This window comes from Eupeodes corollae, chromosome 1, assembly GCF_945859685.1.
Source record: "Eupeodes corollae chromosome 1, idEupCoro1.1, whole genome shotgun sequence".
Lineage (NCBI taxonomy): Eukaryota > Metazoa > Arthropoda > Insecta > Diptera > Syrphidae > Eupeodes > Eupeodes corollae.
The window spans coordinates 196,827,676-196,852,488 of NC_079147.1; the positions used below are offsets into that span (position 1 = coordinate 196,827,676).

Consider the following 24,813-nt stretch of genomic DNA (forward strand, 5'->3'; position numbering starts at 1 on the left):
TTACCAACTTTTAGTATTGTTTTTTTTAGGTTTTTATTTTTTTATAAAAAAACTGTTAGTTCGATTTTTTTTCCATTTTTACCAGATGTCAAAAAAGTTAATTTTCGTTGCACAAAATTATTTTAGGGATAACATCATTTTTTGATGGTAAAATATTTGAGGTGACAAATATATTTTTCAGTTTTGATTTCTGAAAAAAACGATGTTTGGGTTTTTTTTTTAAATTTACTAGTTTTGTATAACGTTAGAATATACAATTTAAAATTTAATTCAAGTCTCTAGCATTGTGAATTAAGTTAACCAAATTGTTCACTTTTTTAAAAATTTGCTATAACAAAATTTATTGGTCGATATTTATACTTGTACTTGAGTTTTGAACGACGAAAAAAACTTCCCAAACATACGGAGGTACGAGCGTTACCTCTTTTATTTTGAAGTCTAGGGACCATGAAACGTCAAAAATTTCAATATTTACTTTCTATGGAAAGTAAAAAAAATTCTACATTCAAAAAAAAAATGAAAGGTTATTACGATAGAATTTATGAAATTATTAATTATTTTTTTATTTTAATTTACTGATTTGCTCTTGTTATTTTTGCCACCATTGTATATGAATATGAATTCCAGTTTAAATGTGTAGTATTTTCAGGCACGACATCTTTCAATAGTGTTTAGTTCCAAGTTGTAAAAATGTACATAACCTTTTAAATTATAAGAATCAAGTTTATTTTTAAAACAAGTATTAGATTTCTTTAATTTGAATGTTCACTATTTTCTTTTATTTTCCCCAGTCCGCAATTGTATTTTTTTTTAACAGAAATCTGATAACACTAAAAATAAGATACATTTAGGACAAAAAAACCGTCAATCAATTATTATTATCAATTACTTTTTGACATTAAATATTATTTCACAAAATTTTAAACGACCACCAGTTTTCTTTCACTAAAACAGAGACAAATTTGTGTTCGATATTTGTTTTTCACTTTGAACGTAATCCTTCAAAAACTACTTTTCGAAAAAGAAACTAACTGAGTTAAACCCACGTACACATTTAATCTGTATTGATGATGTCTTTAACATCTAGCTGATTTTAGAAAACTGCAAAAGTTACAAATTGTTTTGCAACAATTATCAATCTCAATCAAATTTAGTCGATGAGCTTGAAGACATTTACTGTTCAATGAGCATGACATTGACAAAGTTAATCGATTGAAGAACAATTCAATTGTTATAAGTGAAGTTTTCGATTTCTCTTTGGATTGGCTCCTTATAGCTTCTTATGGATAGTTTTGATAGTTGAATTTTCACATGTAACCATGAAAGTACGTTTTCAAAATGACTGTCAGTTTGCTCTCATGAGGATAAAAGAAAACATTTAAAAATTTATCAAAATAAGTATTTTCCTTTTAAATTCTACGAAAAACATTATTACTGGATATCGATGTCTATTAGCTAAGCTTTCAAGTCTCCTTTATTTTGTTTTACAAAAAACAACAACTGACTCACTTAACCCACCAACCTGTGTGTCAATCCTCTTTATGCCTTTTTTTCTGTCGAATTGCTTGAAACCCATGTCAAACCGTGCTAAATAAAAGTCAATACCATGAAAAATTCTCTCTATTTTCCGGAACAACTTGCCATGTGTTCTTCTAGCTTTTCTTTTTCTATTTCAATAAAGATTTTCCCCAGCATGTCGAAAAAAGAAGAAATTTCGAATCTGTAATGTAAATTGAAGTTTTGTGTTCAGGATTTTATTTATTCTTTCTGTTTTTCTACTTTTTTTTTCAAAATCGACTTCTTCGAGTGTAGGTTAGGTAAGGTACCTATCGTAGGTATCTCAAATGTGTCCTTCATGAATATTTTATGATAACTCCCTCTTCTACTGAAATGGCAAAATCTTCTGATATAACCTTTTTTTATATAAGGTAGATACTTATACGAATAAGAACAAAAATGTCTCCCAGGTGAATTATGTCGTCGTTGGTTTTGGCTTTAGATAGACATATCCTCTCTTCCTGTGCATTTGTTGCGCTTGAATAAGATAAATTATTATTACCTATATTGATAGTATAGTCGTATAACACATGTAGATAAATATTTATATAAAGAAAAGAAGAAACAAAATTGCTAACCTATCTTAAAGAATGTAATGATAAAGGTACCTTTGGTTGTTTCTTTCTTATGGGAATTATTGAATAGATATTTAGTCAAGATATAGATTTTAAGTTAATTTTATATTTTATAAACGTGAATAAGGTATTGACAGGTTTTACGACACTTCATTAATATTTGTTAGGTGTGAGATTTTGAGAAACGTGACATTTTTTTGAGATAGATGGATTTATGACGTCAATACATAAAGTTGAAATTTAAGACAAAGATATACCATCGTCGATATTTTTTTTTTTTTAATTCATTTTTTATTAATTCATTCTTAAACCTATCTTAAAGCTAGACAAAAATTCATAAAACTAGCCTAATTATCCATAACTTACAACTAACTTAATGGTCCCATACGGACACTCTAAGTTAAACTATAACACTTAAAACTAATGCCTTTCGGCCCTAAGATCTATTTTAATTCATTTAAATTTTATTTATTTTTGTATTTATTAGAAAAGTTGAAAAAAAAAAACTAATATCAATATCCTTTTTTATTTTTACTTACAAACTACTTAAAATTAGGTCCTAAAATAAAACTTAAAACTAACTTAAACTACCTATTCTACCTATAAACTACTTAAAACTAGAACAACCACAGCAGCAAATCTAACTATCTTAAATTATTTTTCATATTTTGTTGTCTTTTTTTTATTTTTTTTTTTTATTTTTTATATTCCATGTTTTCTTTTTTTTTATTTTAATGTTCTTTTTTTTTTTTTGGTATTTTTTGTATTTTTTTTGTATTATTTTTTTTCTATTTCTTCTTGTGCCACCATGCCTATTCTACTTAAAACTAAACCCTAAAACTATAAAACAAGTATGTAAGCCGGCCAAGGCTTAAAACCCCATCCCGACTACCCAATATCAAGTGCCGATTGAAGCCACCAAAACTGGTTCTCCTGCTTCAGCCTATCAGTTCGGTCCCGTTCGGACACAGCCCTACTGAACCGAAGGAGCTCTGCTCCGCCTTGTGCCATGACGTCCCGACTGTACGGGAGTCGCCTATCCACGGTTCTTCGTCTGACGTGGTAGATTAACGGAGCTGCCAATCTATCCTGTATCAGACCGCATTTGTCTAAAAAGAGGAATGCCTCTGGTGGAATGAACCCGCTCAAGCGTGCACTTTCAAAATACTCGTCGTTCGGATAGAACGCCCCGAAAAATAAATTGTTGGTCGAAGACATAGCTCTTGCAATGTGACCTCGAACGAGTTTTATCACGAAATTGTCAATTCTGTTGATTCGAGCCCCGTTGTATAGGACCTCGTTGGTAAAATAATGCACATAAGAAGACTCGGCTGTTCGATATAAGCCGGTACAGCGTCTTAAACACTGCCGCTCGAACACCCGAAACTTCTCCATCTGGGAAGGGGCAACGTTGAACCACACAGGACAACCATAAACGATCATTGGCCGTATGAGGGCCATGTAGCAAATTACCTTCACTCTGGGGTCAAGCCGACTGCTAAAAAACAGCCGTTTCGTCAGAGCGAAGGCTCCTCTGGCCCTGGTCAGAGCAGCATTTATATGTCTGTCGAAATATAAATACTGATCTAATCGACCATCGTCGATATAAGCAACAACGTAACAGCACTCCCAAAAGCTAAATCAAAAATCACCAACTGCACCTAAATTGATAACTTAGAAAGTTTAATTCTGGTAGTTTGCCCCTCGTTTCTCCATGGTAGACTATCGATAAAAAGTATCTTTCGAAAAACATACAACTAAACTGATAGCATAGAAGACCAAGAGGGTTCGTTTAGCCATTGTTGCAAACGGTTTTTTCCAAGGTTACTAAGAAACTATTTAATTCAATTTAATTTTTAGGAACCCTCTCGAAAAATTAATTACCACGGACTTAAACACTTTTTCCAGTTTTTCACATCTATAATCTCTTTCATCAGTATTCAGTTTAAATGTTTATATTTTTTTCATTATAATTCAAAAATCATCATAAATTGTTAAATTTCACCTGTCTTACAAATATCTGAAAGAAAAGCTTTATGATAAAATGAGTTTCAACAGAAAAAGTAAAATAGGTTTGAAAATAATTTTAGTTTTGTTACACATCTTAGGGGCGAGATTCAAGTTCAGGACATCTTAATCCTTTAGAAAAATATTATATTTGTGGGACAGAAAAAACGTAATTTTACTTATAACGATGAACCCGTGGTACCCGTGGTATGGTGGTTAGTGCGTTGGATTCTCCCAGCAAACGGGACCAAGTTCCTTGTTAGTGACGAAAGGAGAGCTTCAGCTCATCTTCAACTCAATGAAAAACAAAAAGTCAGCAGGTATATCCAACGTTGTACTAAGACATTTACCGATGGAGGCAATTGACATTTACACCACACTCTTCAATAATGCACAGAATAATGCATATTATCCACTGCATTGGAAGACCGCTATGGCTCATACTCTCCCGAAATGGGAAAGGACAACTCAAACCCGTCAAATCTTCAACAAATAATTCCGGATAAACAATTCGGGTTCAATGCCAGAATTCATGCTTTGGCTAAACTCGTTTCTGATATCCAATGGAATAAATCAAAACAACAATGCACAGGTGCTGTTCTGGTTGATTTAAGAAGGCCTTTGACGCCGTATGGTTACAGGGTCTTTACCTAAAACTGATCAGGCTTGGCATAAGCAGTCCATTTTTGTGTATACTTTATGATATGCTTAAAGGTAGAAAAGTTGTTGTCAAAAGGCAATGTATCTTCTACCACAACATTCCTTTCCAAAAATGGTCGCCGATTATCTTCAGCATTTACACCAGCGATCTGATAGGTAGTCTTACAAAGGCAATTGCGTACGCCTACGATCTAATTGCGTACAGAACGGCCCGAAAGGTCGAGGTTATTAGAATTCTCTTCCAACGTGATTTCCACAAGATTCAGCGATATTGCGACGACTGGAAACTGAAAATAAATGTTCAGAAGTCAGAGACAATTCTGTTCCGGACTTTGTTGGCTACGGCCACGAAAGAAATGTGCAAGAATTGGCGCAAGATGGTTATCGTTGGTCTTCACGGGCAGCGATTAACGAGCAAAAGTGTAGTGATGTACCTCGGTATCTGGTTAGATAAGTATTTATATTTTGACAGACACATAAATGTTGCTCTGACCAGAGCCAGAAGAGCTTTGCTCTGACGAAACAACTGTTTTACAGCAGTCGGCTTGACCCCAGAGTGAAGGTAATTCAACATTTATAAATCCACTGGTCCGCAATAGGTCTACTGGTGATCTCATGTTTCATATCACCGAAAAATGAAACAAATCTTCACATTGTTTTGGAGGAAGTAGGATTATTGCAGTTGATATTTCAAAGGCATTTCATAAAGTCTGGCATCTTGTTCTCTTATCGAAAATGCGTGTGTTTTGATATAGACAAATCCCTTCTACGTTGGATTAGAAACGACAAGATATGTTAAGGTCATTAAGTTCTGAATTACACAGCATTGCACAATGTGGAATAAGTAACCGCGTAGCCTGTCAGGTTCATGTGGTAGCGGTAATATTTTCATTAAAAATGTTATTTAAATTTTTAAAAAAGTTCATTAATAAATTAGGTTTCGAAATCTAAGAACATTTTTTAAGAAATTGTAAAGTTGACTATAGTCATGGTTAAAGCTTTCACTTCCAAAAACAAGGAATAAGCGACCCCCCCCCCCTCAAATTTATTTTTAATTTTAATAGCCTCCAGGTTACAGATCGTAATGATGCCTACTAGATCGCTTCAAAATGCTCTTGCATTAAGAATAAGCAACTTGCACTTGGACTTTAAAACTGTACGAATCATCTCGCGGGAGTAACCCTCATCAAAGTATATTGCACATCTGGATAGTCCATGTTGCAATATTGGTCTTGGAATCTTGATTAAAACACTCTGTTTTTGTTTTCCGTCCAATATCTTTATATAAGTTTTGTGCAATTTTCCATAATGCAAATTCAAAGCTTTCCACTTAAGCTTTGTTGACCAGTTAAACTCAATGTTGACCTCATTAAAAAAAAACTGACTACTTGTTTTCCCAATAAATTTGTTGTCTTACAATAACATATTTAAGTTTGGTCTGAAGTAATCTTTTTTCGGGAAGAATGCTTACTCTTTGGATACATTTGAAATCAAGAAACACCATTTGCATTTAAGAAATCGCTGTCAAACTTAATCATTTTTAAATTTTCTTGTGTGGTGGAAACACCAAAAAGATTTATTTAATCTAAACTGAGATGAACCTTTGGTGGAAACATAGCAAACTTAATTATCTTTTCTATTGTTTTTTCTTGCAAAATAAGGCCAGTTAGTCCATTTTCATTAACACAGTAAATAATATCAACATAAACAGATTCATTTTTCCCCAATGAAAAACAGATGGTTTCAAATGCACAACTACTCAACGAACACAGCCATTGAGATACAAATGCAATTCAATCGTACCAACATTTGAGAACGAAATCACATAAGATCTATTCGAGACTCGTATAAATGTCAAAAACCCATCCGTATTAAGATACTTCTTTAACTTTTATCGGTAGTATTTTGTTATTCGTGTAAAATCCTAATATACTATTGATAGATTTTCCAACAAACACGGGTATTGAATGTTTGCTATTTATAATTATGGGTCGTGGTTTGACAATTGATTAAAGCGTTCAAATTACAACTTAGACTGTTTGAAAACTTCTCTTATAAAACAAATTCAAACTTAAGTCTTTTTTATTAAGTTAGATAAATCTTGTGAAACTGACCTTTCCTAGAGTAATAAACAAAAGAAAAAGAAATTATATAATTTCGTACCTTTTCCAAGCAATTCTCAAATATTGTCTTTATAAGTTCCTCCATTTACCTTAAATTGTTGTTTTCAACAAAAGTTTTTACTAAGCTTAACCCATTAGAGATCTCTAAAAGCTCTCTTCGTTCTAATAAAATTTTATAGCCCGTTTTATTCAAATTTTTGTTTGCTCATAAGATCCAATAAAAGCTTAAATCGACTGAAGACCTTTTTCCCAACTCAAAAGGAAACAATCTTTTAAACACTCACTTTTTTTCTGACAGAAACTGTTATTGGAAGTGAAGTCGTTTGCTTAAACTTTTTTATTAGTCGGCTTAAATAAGTTAAGTCCTTTTCTTTTACTTATTCTAGACACGGAACTTCATAAAATTAAACCCATCATCTTCCGCACCTTACCTAATCTATAAATACTTTTACACTTCTTCTTCTTCTTTTGTCTTATTAATACCTCTATAACCCTCTCAGACAACAACAACAAAATCCACTCTTAACAAGAGTTTATTATAAAGACTGACAGTTATTTAACAAAATGATCATCTTTCTTATTAAGTGTATAGTATATATGTTTGTATTTCAAGTTGATAGGATGTGTTCTATATTACGTTTCCTTTTATCACCGCAACACCCATTCTTCTGCCATCCCTTGGGGTTGGACGAAAAAAAGGAAGGAAGGAAACGACATCCTGTTTCCTGTGGCATCTCCTATTTAAATAAAGGCATCAAACCAGATCCCGATGGAAGCTGCGGTGGTGTCTAGTGTGGTGGATGATGCATGGTCTTTTAAGAGGCTTCAAAATATGTTAAATTTTACCATCCAAATGATACACCACCGCGCATCCCCATTAAAGAGATAAAATGCACCTACCCTTGTGAATAAAGTAAAATAAGTCACAAGTTCTTGTTTATTTTTTTTTATTTGAGGGGAGTTAACTGTTGATGGGTAATTTGTCTTTGAAATAAGCACCACAAGTCTATGTAACAAGATGTTTCAAGGAACAAGTGATTTTCGATACAAGCCACCAACCATAGACGAAGTTTAATGCAGGGAAGAAAAAAGTTCAATAAAAATTGATTTTATTCAACACTCAACAGTTTTTGATATAACAAATCGCAGAAATAGGTTTACATAAAATGGCTCTGTCGAAAAAGCAGCAACCAGAAGTTAAGCGAGAGAAAATAAATTTTGATGGTGTGAACCTGGTCGTAGAAAGCTAGTGAATTACATTCCTGTGTTCTGGTTTTATAGCAGCAGCGGACTCAAATTTTTATGACAAATACTTGTTGCTGCATAAGTTTGTGAATTTGTTCTTTGATTTCAAGACTTATTTTATCATTGATAATAAAATGATTGGATAAACTGTAGTCCATAGACCATACGTAAAACCTTAATCTTGACCAAAAACTCCTGATAAAGGGTTTTGTACAACGTCTCATTTGTACTTTGTAATATGGCCTTTTTTCTTAATTGCTTATTTGTTAAAAAAAAAATGCAATTAGATGGACCTTTGAAAAATGGTTGAATTTTTCTCAATTCTTTGCCTTGTCTAAAACCTTTTTTGCCATCAAAAGCATCGGTAAGATCTTTTCCACCCTTATTCGAACAGCGTGCATTCTCCATAGTCATTGTGCACAAACGGACAATTTTGACAGTGATAGAGCCCTGTAAAGCTCTACTCTATAGATGGTATAATACACGGCTTTAAAATCGATACAGAGATTGTGGGTATCGCCGTAATGGGATATATTTAGTCAATGGTCTGCTTTCTGGTTCTAAAGCCACACAAATATAGGCCTATCAGGTTGTTGACGATAGGCATCGGACTGATGCATTTAAGTTTAGTTGGCGCAATTCATAGGGTCTAAAATGCGATAGGAACCAACGCTCTTTGATGTCTTCGTTTGGTCCTCAATAATGCGAAGAATCATTTTGTTGCCTTGAGATTTAATACTGGAAGACTGCTCTTGGATTTTTGAAAATTGGTGTCATTGGTATTGCCCACGTATGACGGCTCGTGTCGACTTGTCGTACTCCTTTTGTGGTTTTTCTGTCGAGTTTCTACCAATTTTGAAGAAACCGCAAGCATTCTCCAAAGTCATTCTAATAAGTCGTATCATCTTGGCAGAAATATAAAAACTCGACATGACCCCGTAAAGCTCGTCCCTGCTGATACTGTCATCGGTTGTTCTGAAATCGACGAAGAGATGATGTGTATCAATGTTGTATTCTTGGGTCCTCTCCAAAATTGGCAGAAAGCAAAGACTTAGTCTATAGAAGCCTTAAGCAACATTGTAAAGTCCCACTAAATTTGCCAGTAAATCACATAATGCACTTGACGATCTTTAAAAAGCTAATATATCTTTAATTTGAGTAGACAAGACGATCACTTTTTTATGAATCGGGCAAACAAACTCGTTGGCGGGATCCTGGACTTCATCACGTTTAAGTAGATGATTAAAATAATCATTCATAAGATTTTAAACATCAACTACGTTTCCATTAGGCTCCAGACATCTGTTGATTACTGTTGTTTTCTTTTTTCTCCTGTTCTTTTCTGCTTTTTCCTTTTTCTAGGCAAGCAGTTTTTATCACTTCTCTTGTCGGTGTAGAACTGACGGAAAGCCCTTGTCCTCCTTCCACAATCTGTGGACCTCCTTTTTGGCTTTGTTTACCCGAGAGCACTTTGAGTTAAAGCAGTGGTTCCTCGGTTTTGCTGTGAACATCTTTTCAGCAGCTTTCCTGGATGGACTTTTGTATTTAAAATATATCAGAGGTAGAGTTTCACGACAGCTCTATATATACTTGGTCCGCAAAGGCTTTGGCAATCTGTTCCTGCTGCAGTCTTTCAACATTAAATGTTCTTCTTGTCGTTGTTGTTCTAGGAATTCCTTCCGTCGATAACAACATAATCGATTTTGTTGTTGACCCTTGTGGATATCAGGTCAAAGAAAGCAACTATTAAGTGATACTTGATTCTTGTCTTATAATTTTGCATTTTTCTATAGTGTCATTAACAACTTGAGAAATTTGCACATTAAGGTTACTAACTCGTACTTTTTAAAAGTTTTTGAGAACAAATTTATGAGTATCACTAAGTAAGTAAAAATTTTAAATTTATCATTTTTGCAGAAACTTCAAATGTGAACTTTGGTGTTTCTTCGCCTATCGAATGTCTCAAATCTTGTTTCTATTTCGCGCTTTCTGTAGCTGATGCTTTAGATAAAGGTACACAAGTTGATGAGGTGTACACAAATTTTTCAAAATGCCTTAGAAGGGATAAGTCATTGAACATTGGTTCAAAGTTACGGAAATTTGGATTTCACGAAAGTCTAAAAACGTGTTTTAAAACTTATCTAACAGATAGACAATATCATGTTGTTCTTAAATAGGGATCTTCTAGACCATTTTAACCTTTTTAGGAGTGCCGCAAGGGTCCATTTTAGGGCCATTACTTTTTGATATTTATATTAACTATACCATTATTTCTATGTCGTTAGTTTACGCAGCCGGTTTAAAAATGTTTAAAGTTATTGAGAGATTGCGAGAGACTTTGAAATTCAATTCGTTTCAAAATTCGTATTGAAATCACATTATAACAAAACATTACATAAGTAATTTTGTTTCAATTAAAGTTTCTTTATTATGATTATACTTTGAATAAAGATTCATCCAAATATTTTTGGCAATCTTGTTGAGTGCTATCTTTTAAAGCTTTTGGGGTATCCAGGTATGATTCCAAAAACGATATAAGTCTTACATGGAAAAATGAAATGATTACACCAGGAACCCTAAATGCTAACATAAAACATTATTACCGATTCGGAAATTAAAAATGTTGCGTTATAAGTTTACAAAAACTGACTCTTTATTTTTCGAAATTGTTTAACATTTTCCTTAAACGACACTACTTACACTCTAGAAGAAACTTAAACTAACTACCATTTTAAAATATTCAAGCGAACTTTTAATATTGGATCAAAGATGAATCATTATAATTTTTGCAAAATTTTCCAATTAAAAAAAGGTCTTCAAAAGAATGTGCAACTTTTCCAATTAAAACTAAAGCCAAAAAAAATTACACCCCACGCAACCAAAAAGAATACAACATAAACCATCAAAAGGTGAAAAGAAACAAAACCATACAATTAATGGTTTAATGTTCGTCTTTCAATTGCTCCAGTTTCAGCGCATCAGCCCCAGCAACAGGATCCCCAGCTTTAGCTACTTTTCACCCCACAATCTTCAACCACCTGAATTAGAAGAAACTTCACCCAAGACGACACACATAGACGAAAGACATTATCCTTTTGCCACCATCATTTTGTTGCATTATTTATGTGAGATTAACCATAAAAGAGCCACCTTTCCTCGTTTTTTGATACTCCACAGCTTAACCTTTAAGATTATGTGCCATGCGATGGGGGTTAATTACCAGGGAACAAAATTGAGGTAAACTTTTGGGTTTTCTAATTAAGCTAAAAGTGGATTGAATATGAACCTACAAATAAAAAAAAATGTAATAATTGAAGAATAAAAATATCATCACAAACTACTGTTCTAAACGGTTTATCCTACGGGGAAAAGGATTAAGGAATAAAAATTTTCTTTCTTGATAAATATTTGGGATTTTGGGGTGGAAAAGGATTGAAATTATACCTATTTTGGACCTTTTGTGTGATTGAATTGGTCTCTGGATTTAGTTTTCTGCTGTCCATAGATACATTTATTAAAGGTTCATTGTCAATTTGATCTTTTGTACTCTTACTTGTATGTTTCTACCCAATACCCATATCCGCTTATTTGGGATATAATTTTGTAAGATAGTAAACTAAATGAAGCCTTAAGCTCTTTTTGGCATTTAAGTGTGATTGGAGTTTGTATTTTTTTGTTTTCTTTTATCAAAAACGTACACAAAAATCGTACACATCTCTTCATCTTCACCAAGAAGATTTTACTCACTGTACTTTCTTTTTTTGTTATTTTATAAACCATCTGTCATTTTTCCCAAAAAAAGCTAAATGTAAACACCGCTTTAGATAAATGAAATGCCAAAAGGCATGCGACACGAACATTTTACTGTGTTAAAATGTATTCGTTATTATGATTAACGATTTTCCTTATGGCTCTTCTATAAAGTTTAATGTGAATTCAGGGCAGGAGGACGAACAACAGACACATAATAATAACAAAGCAGAAAATGTACTTGGGCCCTCTATCGGCAAGGGAACGGTACTTTATATTGTCTAAAATCTGGAAGGTACTCACTTTACAAAATTAAAGAATAAAAATTGAATACAATTTTTCAATCTCACTTTTTACATTTTAAGAGGTATCCCATGCTACTTGCTACTTTCAACTGTGCTCTGCGAAGTAAACGACTTTGTGAAGAAAATTAGCATTAATACATTTAATGTCAACCACAATTATACATTCTGATTCACATCTGACAACTGTCATTTTTATTTAACAGGATTTAAGCTCTCTCCTGCTGTTAATAAAAAATGTTTCCCGAAATTTTCTGTCTTTTTTCAATTATCGAGTGAGGAAAATATAGAACTATAGAATGTCAAAATAAGTAGACTCATAAGTCAAAAAAACTAACAGATGGATCTGACTAAGCTTTACTAAGCTAAAATTCCCTTTAGCAGCGCTTTTTATTAGAAACACCAGCAAACATTATTAAGCGGCTCATAGACACCACACTCGTATTCACACTTTTTTCAAAAACAATCTTTTGGCGATGACTCTTTGGTTTTTGATTCGTCCTATTTTAGTTTTGTCATTTTGTGCAAATTAAATTAAATCAACTCCCTGGTACTGGTCTTTTCTAAAAAAAAAAACTCTTTAACACTTTCCGCTCTTCTCTCAAAAATATTCAGTCTATCTCTAAGCCAAGGCGATCTTCCTCGCATTTGAAAATCCTCATTTGTAATCCCAGCACACCTAAAAGAATCGAAGGGAGATGTTAGCAATTATCGACCCATTGCTTTCTGTTTACCTAAGCTTTTTTAAAGTATTTTGTATGAGATGTTGACCTTCCACTGCAAATCACTTATGCTCCCTAGATAGCAGGGCTAAAACAGCTAACCTTGTTAAATTTGTGTCTTTCACCCTTTCTGCTTAGAAAATGGTAACAAAGTCGCAAAGTGACAAAATCTCTAATAGACTCATGCTCCTTAAACTGTCACTTCTTGGTTTTAAACCCGTTTTATTAAATGGATTTCCTTTTTCCTTGAAAACTGATTTTACAGCGTGAGTTTTAGATCTATCACCTAATACCCTTTCTAAGCTACCTCTGGTGTTACACAAGGCAGCCACCTTGGTCCTCTTTTATTCGTTCTTACAAACAACGATCAACGAAGAAAGGGTCATACAGCATTCTTCCATCTTACGATGTGTTGATGATGCAAAATTGTTTAAGAACATTTCATCCGTACAGGACTGTTCCCTTGTTTAACATATTCTTGATTGTTTTTCAATTTCGTGTCTTAGAAACTGCTTAAAACTTAATATCGCCAAGTGCCAATCAATTACTTTTTCACGTAAACGCTTAAAGACTTCTGCTCGTCACTACCTTTTACACAATCAATCCATTCTACTGCTTAAAACATTAGGAACCTTGGTTTGAATTCCTTCTCAAAGCCAACTCAGCACTTGGATTCCACTCCAAGAATACGCGTCACAAGTTTGGTCCACTTTCCAAAGTATTCATATTAACAGAATCGAGGGCATCCAACGTGCTGTTTTCTTAGCTTTGCTCCCCGTAGTAAACCTTGGAGCAATCCTCTTATTCTTCCTCACTATAAGTTGCAAGCCTTAAAATTCCCAACTTGAACTCGTTGGAAGAATGTAGGCTCTGAACTCTTTATTCATCGACTCCTTTCTGGTAGCACCCGTAATCTTCGACTCTTTTATTTCTAACCCACCGAACATCCTCCAACGAATTTATATCTTGCATGCTTCGAACTACAGTATTGAATTTGACCTCTTTGGATTTTAACCTCAGCACTCTTTCCTTAAAACTAAGTCTTCTTAGTCGCCCTTCCCTCGAAAATCTTGAGTTCCTATTATTAAGATTAAGAATTAGCTTGTAAGGAGAATAAATGGGAGTTGCAACTTCCACCCAAATAAAAATTCATTCTTTTCAAATTGATTTGATAGCTGCTTCAATTTTAATAATGTGATGGCTTAATTTAATATGACAGCTGGTGTTAATTTTTGGATCTTGTAATATTTTATCCCAACTCCATACATATCCGTGATAGTTAAAGTTAAAGTGATGAAAGCATGAGTAGAATTAAGCAATTTGACAGTTGAAAGTTTGACTATCATTCTGTTTAAGGATTAATCTTTAGCGCCCTCTATATTTCGTAAATTTGTATGGATTATTTCCGCCCATGTGAAATTATTTCTTTAATTTATGTTTCAATACCTACGTCTATAAATTATTTTAAGGTATAAAATTAAATTTATCTTCAGGACCTCAGGGATTCTTCCACATCCACATAAATTGAAACAAACATTCTCGCAACAATTTCAAATGTCATATAAAATAGAAATATCATAAAAGTTAATTATCGTGTTCTTTTCTTGTCACACAGTTTTATAAAAGATAAAGAGAAATTATTGCAAAAGAACAATATAATATATTTATGACCTAAATAAATACTCTATGAATAGAGCTGAAATGTTGAACGCAGTTCTTAAAACGGTATAATAAAGAAAACTCAAATGACATCTACTAAATGAAAGAATGAAGCTGTTTGTGGGGCTTATGTACAGATGTCAGGAATAGATATGACAAACAATAATTATTTAAATATATCAAGATTAACTTTTGTACAGCTTTTGGGGAGATAGGGATTTAAAGTGAATGTTAGGCTATAAGTACTTTTCTACTTCAATTTCTTGTTGCAAGCTGTGACTACATTTTTACTATGCAGAAGTGAAATTTTAAAATGATGAATTCTCTAATACGATAGGAACTGCATGCAAACTATAATATTTTTCCTAATAAATGTTGTAGTTAATAAAAGTATTCAAGTTTTTCTAAATAACACTAGGTGATTACAAATAAAAAATTAAAGATGGCGCTCAAGTCGATTCCCTCTACCGGAAGATGCTGTCATTACTGCAAATGGCGTCTAATGTCAATTTTGTTTTGACATTTTCAAAGCTAAAAGTACAGAACACACATCCAGAGGTGATAAAAGCTTAAGCGTCACTTTTATTTTAATTGTTTCTTTGCTAATTTTTGCACATTTTCTTAAAACTTCTAAAGCAAACATTACATTAACATCATTCACATTTCTTTAACTTCGCCTTCTCTTTTCCATTCTTTCCCTTTCATTTTTCTTGTTTTATTATTTTTATTTTTTGACAAAAACATTATTTTGTATACTATTTTGATTTATTTATAACAAAATTTAAAAGAATTAAAAACAAACAAATAGGTGAACTGGCAGCAACACAATGGCGAACAAAATTTGGACGATTATCGAGAGTACCACCGCCACTAACGAATGTACATCCAACAGGTTCATTTTGTACATTTCCTGAGGATTGGTTAAAAAGAAAAGCTGGTAAAAATTTATTATGATTTTCTTAAAAATTTATTTTAATTCAATTATAATTTTTCGTTAAAATAAAAAAAAAACAATACACACAACACTACAAAAAAAATTATCTTAAGCTTTGCACCTTTGCACGATTTGTTGTAAAAAGAAGAAGAAATCAATCTGATTCTTCATAAATATAGATGTTGTAAAATTGTTTTGAAAATAATTTGTGTCTTAATTAATTCTGGCAAAAATATAAAAATGAATGTATTTTCTTTTATATTTTTAATAATGTTTAGCGGAAAAAGCCCAACCTCCATCGTCTTCAGATTTATACAAAAGTAAGTTCTTTATTTTGAATTTAAAAAAAAGAACAAATTGAATTGAAATATTATTTTTTATTAAATTTTAGTTTTCTTCGTTAATGCCGTCCCGTTCGTTGTATTTGGATTTTTGGATAATTTCTGCATGATAATGGCGGTAAGTGTAAACCATTTTAAGTTTAAGGTTGAAAACTCGATACAAATCGTTATCTTTATAACCAAGAAACAAGAAATTGTTTCAATCGGCCCAATTTGTCGAATTGAAAATGTTGACATTTCTCGAAGTTTCAATGTCCCTAGATTCTCAATCAAAGGTCTCAAGAGAAATGTTAATAACACCAAAAGCTGGAAAAGGACTTCAAAGAAATCGAACTGGAAGTTTTATTTTAGTTGATCCCAATTATCTCTCGAGCTAATACGCTTACAACTTCAATTTAATTTTATATTTTACATTTGGTTTTTAGTAAAAATTAAAAAAATATTTGTCATCTCGAATATTTGGCGAATAAAAAGTGATTTGACCCCCAAAATACTGATATGCATCGAAAAATGACGTTTTAGAAATCTGGTAAAACTATTTTTAAAAAATAGAAAAGGAACATTTTGTTTACAAAAAAAAATCTTAAAAATTTGTAATTGATTTTTATTTGATTTTGGACTCGAATATCTTGGCAACCGTTAAAGATATTTCCATTGATATAATTTTATTTTATGAAAACATTATTTTTTAACGTTTTTTTTATTAAAAATATAAATCTATAAAAAATACCACAAAAAATTCGAAAAAAAATGATTTTGGACTCAAATATCTTAAAATTAAATGATGGTATTCCCTTTATAATCATTGCAATCTATACAGAATATTGTTTTAAACATCGTTTATGGCGAAACGTTCGAAAAAAACTAGAAGTTTTGCCACAGAGCAAATTAAAAGTTATACACATTTCAAATATTACAGAGATGGTTTTGAAGTAAATTAAAATAAAACACTTTCATTAAATAGATTTTTGTTTCGTCGCAAAAATTCTTCGTATTTATTAATTTTAAGGAAATGGCAATTTTTGTACCTAAAATTACTGTCTTAGAATTTGGTTGTTTTAAAATGCCAAAAACACTAAAAACAAAAATCATTTATGGATAGAGTGAGTGTTTTTTGAGAGTTCTGATTCGGAACAAACAGGTTACCAAATTCTAAAATGTTATTACTTTGCCTACCATATTAAGTTTGAGCCATGAATTACGGCAATTAAAAGAATGTAACAACGATTTCTGACTCAAAGGGTTTGTAATTTGTCCGAAATTTATGATAATATATAATATATTTACTTTCTCAAAAAAATCGTATTTTTTTAACTCAAAAATAAAAACAATTACATTTTTGATCATCCAATATTTTGAGACAATATAAAAATACTGATTAAAATCGGTTCGTGACTTCGTGAGAAAATTTAAAAAAAAAATGGTTCTTTGATTGCTACCTTTCTGGAGCAATAAAAAAATATATTTTTTTTTGTTGAAAGAAGCCATGTTAAGAAAAAAAGTTTTAGAAAAAATAAATACGCATTCGTTTCTGAGAAAATTCGATTTTTGTCCAAAAGATTTGTACGGGGACTACTGTTGCAAACGCGAATCGGCCTACAACTTTGGTTTCCGAGTTTGAACTCAATCGAAAAATTGGTTTGGGCTATGGGAGCGAAGACAGACACATGGAGGAACGGAATTGGAGGACCCACTTTATTTTAATCTAAAATCTCGAGTTCGAAACTTTTTGCGAATGCAATACTTAACATTTCATTCCTATAAGTCGCAAAAAAAAACTATGCTTTAAAAGGCAATTTTTTAAAAACAAATTGACCTTTCGACATTATTCATTTGTCGTTTTCTAAATAATTGTATTGCTTAAATATATTTCTGAGATCATTTTGTGAAAAAAAAATTCTTGGGAGTTATTAGGATGGCACCGTCGCAAAAATTGCCGTACCACTTTGAAACTCAGTTTTTCAATACAAAATATTTTTTATTGGGTGATCCCAATATATTCACATAAAAAAAATGTTTTTCTTAAACAAAAATTTCACTAAACTGTCTTACCGTCCAACATTTGTCTAAATCTAGCTTTTGTTAAAAAAATGTGCAACAATTTTTGTTCAAAATAACACAAGCTACAATATGTACCTACAACTTTTTCAAATAAACACAGAGTTTTCGAATATTTTGCAAACAAATTTTACTTGTCGAAAATTTTGAAAAAGTCTCAGGGGTGGGTCACATCCCAGCTTCTTTTTTTATTATTGCAAGAAAACAATATTTTTCAAAATTTGCTAGTGTATTTATTTGAATGCCCCCTACCCCTTCAAATACTTTTCAATACAAATTATCTGTGACAAAGTTATAGAAATAATTTAAACAAATTATTTCTAAAAAAACATATATGTACATACAGCTGTGGACAACTAATTAAACATTACTTTCTTCTCATTTTCACATTCATTTTATCATGTGTGATTAGAATAGCGGTATCCAAAACGCTGTAATGCAAGCGTTATTAGACAATTGTTTGAAAAAGCATCATTTCTGCATAAGTCTTTGCAAAGTACACAATAAATCAAGGTAGAGTGTAGAAAGTGTTCGTTTCAACTGGTCAACTAATTAGAAACAGTTAAATTATATTTGATTTGGGTGAAATAAAAATAATCTTTTTATTTTGCATTGGTAAGTAGAAAATTCTGAATTGTCTGCAAACGTTCTTAAAGAACAATTTTCAAATTTTGGAGGCAATTGCAATAGGAAAATTAAAGAGCTGTGATCCTCCTACAAGGATAGCGATTCTTGAGCTTTAGAAGCTTAAAATGTCCTATAAAGCAATTGCATCTTAAATGAGCTGTTCTGTAAGGAAAGTTTTCAATGCAATTAAGCATTTTCAAAACTTCGTGACTGCTGAAAATGTACCTCGTAAAAAAGGGTCCGTAAGACAAGCTGCCAAATAGATCGAGCAATTAGTAGGCTGGCCAATAAAGACCCAAAAATAAGTTCCACAGAGACACAACGCCAAATCTCGGTTGCGTTCGATGTCCCGATAAGGCCACGTACAATCAGAAGAAGATTGGTAGTAACCGTAAGGCTACGTAGTCTTAGAATAGAGTTCGCAAGATCACGCGACAACTGGACAACAAACGAATGGAAGTACATAGTGTGGAGTGACGAAACTAAAATAAATAGGATCGGCCAAGATGGTGCACGTTATGTCCGAAGGCCAAAAGAAACAGCGTTCCACCCTAAATACGTTTTGCCAATAATTAAGGCGACTCGCTTAACGTTTGGGGTTGTTTCTCGTGGTGTGAAGTTGGCCCCATCCATCGAATCGGTGGAACGCTGACAGCCGTTAAATACATTGCCATTCTTAAGGAACGATTAGTGGATTGGGCCGATGAAAACATGCCAATGATATGAAAGTTTCAGCTAGACAACGACCCCAAGCACACTGCTGGAATTACGAAATAGTTCTTTAGGGACCAATCGATAACAGTTTAGGAATGGGCATCATCAAGTCCAGACCTACATCCGATAGATGATGTTCTTTCGAAGGTATTAAAGATAATAATAAATTGCTTGGAAGGCTGTTCCCGTAGAGCAGTTCAGGCGGCTTATTTCATCAATGGAACGAACATGTCGGGAAGTTTTGAAGCAAAAAGGTTTCGCAACAAGGTATTAAAGATAAATATAAGCTAAATGATATTATAAAGTTATACATTTTATAATAAGATTTGATTTTTTTGTTTCTAATTAGTTGTCCACCAATAAACGCTGTGTTTTTCGCAGAAACTGCCATATGAAATTAATGCTGTGTTTGGGAAACATTGTTTTAAGTTTCAAAAATATATTTAGAAAAAAAAAACATTTTTGCACAAAAAAAAATATAGATACTGCTTTAAAAGTGAATTCAATTTGTGTTTCTAATTAGTTGTCCACAGCTGTACATAAAGACTATTTACGTACATACAAACATTTCGTACATTTTTAAATTTCAGAACTGTTTCCAGATGAATACAAATTATAACTCAAAGAGAGTATGGGTCAAAGTACTGCATTTCAAAAAAAATCCTTGCTTTGAAAATTCTGTGCCTTTAAAAGTGTATTCTTAAGTGCTTTTAAGCATATTGACAGAATTTAGGCTCAAAAAATTTTGTACATACATACATATAGAATTTTGTAATACTTTGAATGCAGAATTTTGACCCGAAAGCGAATTCAACACCATGGAATACCGGTATCCCAATATAAAATTCTGATCACACAAGACTTTTTACTTGCGACATATGTAAAGGAACTACATACAGTTATGGAAATAATTATAAAGGGTGTTTTTTAAAAGCTATAGGAAAGCTTAAAAAAAAAAACACATACAATTCAAAAAAATTCATGCAATCTTTATTTGAATCGATAGTACGGTCTATATAACCGGTCCAGCTAACCATTCACGGTTACGTTACGATTGCATTATCTTTGAAGAATTACGGTCCAATGATGCCACATTCTTCTGGCTGATATTCACTCTAAAATGGACAATTCTGCTTTTTTACGTACCCATTGAGCCAAAAATGAGCTTCTTCGCTGAACACAATTTTTGAGTAAAAAAGTGAATGCTGAACTTTCTTAAAAGAGCGTGCATTTTGATGATAAAATTCAATAATTTGCAAGCGTTGTTTGTTTGTAAGACGATTAATGGTTCAATTATAGACCGAACTGCAGTGGCGTCTTTAGGCATGGGCCCGGTGGGTCAGGGCCCAGGGCCCCGCAATTATTTGGCCCCCAAATCTAAAAACTCAAAGCGAATGAATCAATGCAAGACTTATATAAGAAACGAAATAAGGTAAGCAGACAGTAACAGAAAAACAAGTTTCATTTTTCTCTCCGTTCCGTTGAAATTCTCACCCTCAACATCTTTAACTTCTTTCAACATGAATCTTTGATCATACACCTGCACACGCTGTCAACATTTTTTGCAAAATTCTTGCGAACAGTTTGCAAAAAAATATCATAGAGATGTTAAAGCAGAAAAACTTGAGATAAAATGCCTGCACCTCGTACAGTTTTTGTGGCATGATGGTTAGTGCGATGGACTGTCATGCGAGAGGTCTTGGGTTGGGTCCCTGCCTATGCCACCTTAAGTTTTTTTTTCACGGGTACTGCCTCCAAGAGTAATTCTTGTCGTGAAAATTGCTTTATCAGATTTGGCGTTCGGATTCGGCTTAAAACTGTGGGTCCGTTCCATCCCTGACAACAGTACTCGCACACGATATGGTTGAGAGTTGTCAGTCACTAGGCCCTAGTTCTCAAACGGACTGTTTCGTCAACCAATTTATTCAATAAAGATGTAAATGAAGATCTTATTACAATATCAACATTGTAGCGTCTAATTATAGTGGATGAAATCGGAAACACATTTCCAAATGTAGAAACAACCTTTACATTTTTTTAATTGAACCGGATACAAAATTAACTTCAAAACACAATGCTACAACTAAACAACTTATCAATTTTATCAATTGAAAATTAATTACTGCAGGAAATTGAATTTGATGACTTTATTTTGAAATCTTCAATAATATTTTATTGTATACTTAAACTTACAGATATAACTAAGAAACCAAATCAAAACAAATATAAAAAAATAAACTTACATAAAATTAAAAAAAAAAAATCAACCAAAAAATCAATAAAAATTATCAAAACTCAACTTTAAAGAAAAATGTTCAACTATTGAAGGTAAATTAAAAGAAATTATAAAAGTATATAAAATATCTCTTTTTTTTAATTCTTTTTGTAAATTTGTAAAGTCAAAATAAAAAAATAAATAAAATAAAAGTAAAGTCAAAATATTTAAAAAAAAAATAAACTAATTAATTTTCTTAACCTAAAGAATTTAAAAAAATATATATTATTCCTACTTTTGTTGGCCCCCAAATCCTATTGGACCCAGTGCCCCAAAAAGTCTAAAGACGGCCCTGCCTAACTGAAGATGTTTGACAGTGAAACAAAACACAAAATGTTCGTTACCTGTTTAAACTAGTGTTTTTAGCTTGCAAATTATATTGCAATTGAAAGTGTATTGAGAAGAGTGTAAGTTATTTAAAATGTTTGCATCAACTTTTCGTTTTTTTAGGAAAAAATATCATATTAAATTGTTACACTTTTGTAATAGAATTATTTAGTGGTTAAAATTGTTGCACATTTATTTAAGGTCACATAATCGCATCTTTCAATTAAGAACTAACCACCTTCACACAAGTCTTGCAAAGTATTGAATACCATCAATTAGTTTTATTTTTAACCTTAAGATCTCTTTGTCTTTAGCCTAAAGATTCTTTTAAGTTCACTCCAAACATGTAACATTTATTTTAAAATCAAACAATTTTGATATGTCTTCCATATATTTCGAGAATATATTATTTCTACAACTTTATTAAGTGCGTAGGTTCATTATTTGGCTCAAAAACTCATAGTGCTTGCACCAAAAGCCTTATAATTAACATCTTCGTGTATTTGATCGAACTTAAAGGTCCTTGATCGTCTGACATGATTTTTTCCATCTTATCTCAAAAAACTTTCCCTTGTTTTTCTAAACAGACTATCAAGAAAATCTGAATTCGATCCTAAATACACGGAAATGATAGTTAAGAATTTTGGCCAGTTTCTTTATCGTTTCTATTATTCTTTTTCATCATTTTATTGTATATAAAAAGTATTGCATTCGTAAACAAAATTCGAACTCATGATTTTAATCTTACATGACATTAGAGAAGCAGAAAAAAGTGGGTTCCCCGATTCCGTCCGTCTGTCTTTCTGTCTTCCTGTGCTCGCCACTACAACCCAAACCTGAAGTTAGGATTCTAAGCAGATTCGCGTTAGGGTTTATTAAATATTCTTATTAAGACTCAAAATAACAGTTGGCACAATTTTGTTCTAAGCACAAAGCTCTTAATATGCTGTCTTAATAATATTTTAAAATCAAAAATCGCACTGCTTTTTTTTTAATTTGTAAAAAAATATTAATTTTTTTTTTCAAAATTTGGTATCTCGAAAATGTATGTAAGTAGCATTTGTAAAGCGAGTCTTTGGATAGAAGAACAAGTTAGTGTGACCCAGTCGTGGACTTTATTTTTGTAAAATTGTGTTTTTCAAGATTCTGTTTTTCAAAACCCAGCTTTTTTAAGATTCTGATTTTCAAAATCCAGCCTTTTAAAATTATATAGCACAAATTCTCAAAAAAGTTTTAAAGATGTAAACAAATGTGAGGTTTGTAACAATTTCGCATTAAACTTGAAAATCAATTTAAAAACACTAAACAAAATTATAAAATTAGAGGTAATATTTCTTAATTCAAAAATTTCAGTAGTGACTACTACATTACCCATTTTTAAACATAATCTTCCACATACGCCACAGTACACCTTTGATGATTTTTAAGAGTTCTCGAATGGAGCATTGTTAATACAGTCATATTTAATTTTTATTTTTTGAAAAAGTTATACATCATATTCTTTAAAAATTGTGCAATGATCGAGAAATAAAAGAGTAAAGAAAGTTCATTATTACATGTTACTGTAAATGTAACTCTATTCGTTAGAGAAAAATAAAATAAGGTTCTAACTTATGGGTACTGCTTATAAAATCTGTTTTCTAATACTGAACAAATTCTAAAACAAAAATTAGGCTCTTTGGAATCATATTGTAGGGTATGAAAACATAAAAAAATTAGGTTTGGTGTAAACTAGTTTCCTGGTCAAGCTTTTTTGACAAATATAGTAAGACTTTAAGGAGACGGATATGAATATCGCTTACCCAGCCTCATTTTATTTCATTGTGTCCAAGAAATTAAACCAACTTCTTTCTTTTGTCTATTTTTAGGGTGATTACATCGAACAAATTTGCGGTGCCTTCATGTGCATATCCACAATGGCTGCTGCTGGTCTTGGTAACACTATCAGTGATATTCTTGGTATTGGCACAGCTTTCTATGTTGAAAGATTTTGTGCATTTTTGGGTCTTCGGCCGCCTGATCTAATACCAATTCAAATGGAAATGAAAGAAAGTCGACGGGCTGCTAATTTGGTAATAAATTTAAATTCACATTACTTTCTTTTTGCAAATGTTTTACATACTTTTTTTCTATTATATTTTAGGGAAGAATACTCGGCATAACCATGGGTTGCTTACTTGGAATGTTCCCGCTTTTATTTTTTAACAATGAAAAAGTCGAAGAATCAGATCCATCAGCAACAACAACAAAAACAACAAATCCGGCAGCTACTGTAATTTAACCAGGTCATTAAACGACCGGACCCTTGAATAACTTAACAATTTTGATATTTATTTTATATCAATTCGTGCTATTTTTATGTTTTTTTTTTGTATTTTATTTTGTATAAACGAAAAAATAATTATTATCATAGTCCTTTAGTTTAAAGACGAAAAACAGAAATAGTTTGTGTTCATCAGCAATAGTATAGCAATAATATAGCTCAAGAAAATAAGAGTAGCTACATACTCGTAGTATTTAAATTAAAATCGAATGCGAACAAATAAATATTTACCTCTTGATGTGTTTTGCTTTCTTAAAAAAAGAAAAACTAAAATCTATTAAGTTTTAATAATAATCACGCTAATACCTTATTAATTTAACTTGTTTCTTATTAAATTAAATTTAATAATTTTAAACCACGCTCAAAGAATTTAATTGTTTTCTGTTAAAACTATGAATTTATTTTATATACCTATCAGATTTTGTAATATATATTTGTATTAATTATATGTTTTATGTTACTTGTGTCACAGTAAAATAATGTATAATATTAAACGTAATTTAATATTTGTTAAAAAAAATAATGTTTTTTTTACTATTTTATTTGTTTCTTTATTTCAGAACAGAACATTTATTATCGTTTATCTTATTTTTTCTTTTGATGTAATAAAATTA

General features: G+C 31.8%; 1 protein-coding gene across 2 annotated transcripts in view; it reads left to right on the plus strand.

Moving 5' to 3' along the window:
- LOC129938768 (uncharacterized) overlaps positions 1 to 24,464 on the plus strand; it is a 108,565-nt gene extending 84,101 nt beyond the window's left edge. For both annotated transcript variants that reach the window (XM_056046506.1, XM_056046507.1), the window contains 5 exons: positions 15,409 to 15,537; positions 15,813 to 15,854; positions 15,926 to 15,993; positions 23,745 to 23,948; positions 24,020 to 24,464. In XM_056046506.1, the coding sequence (XP_055902481.1) occupies positions 15,409 to 15,537; positions 15,813 to 15,854; positions 15,926 to 15,993; positions 23,745 to 23,948; positions 24,020 to 24,157 (581 nt within the window). In that variant the 3' untranslated portion in view covers positions 24,158 to 24,464. The remainder of the gene's footprint in view (positions 1 to 15,408; positions 15,538 to 15,812; positions 15,855 to 15,925; positions 15,994 to 23,744; positions 23,949 to 24,019) is intronic.
- Positions 24,465 to 24,813: the final 349 nt, after the last annotated feature.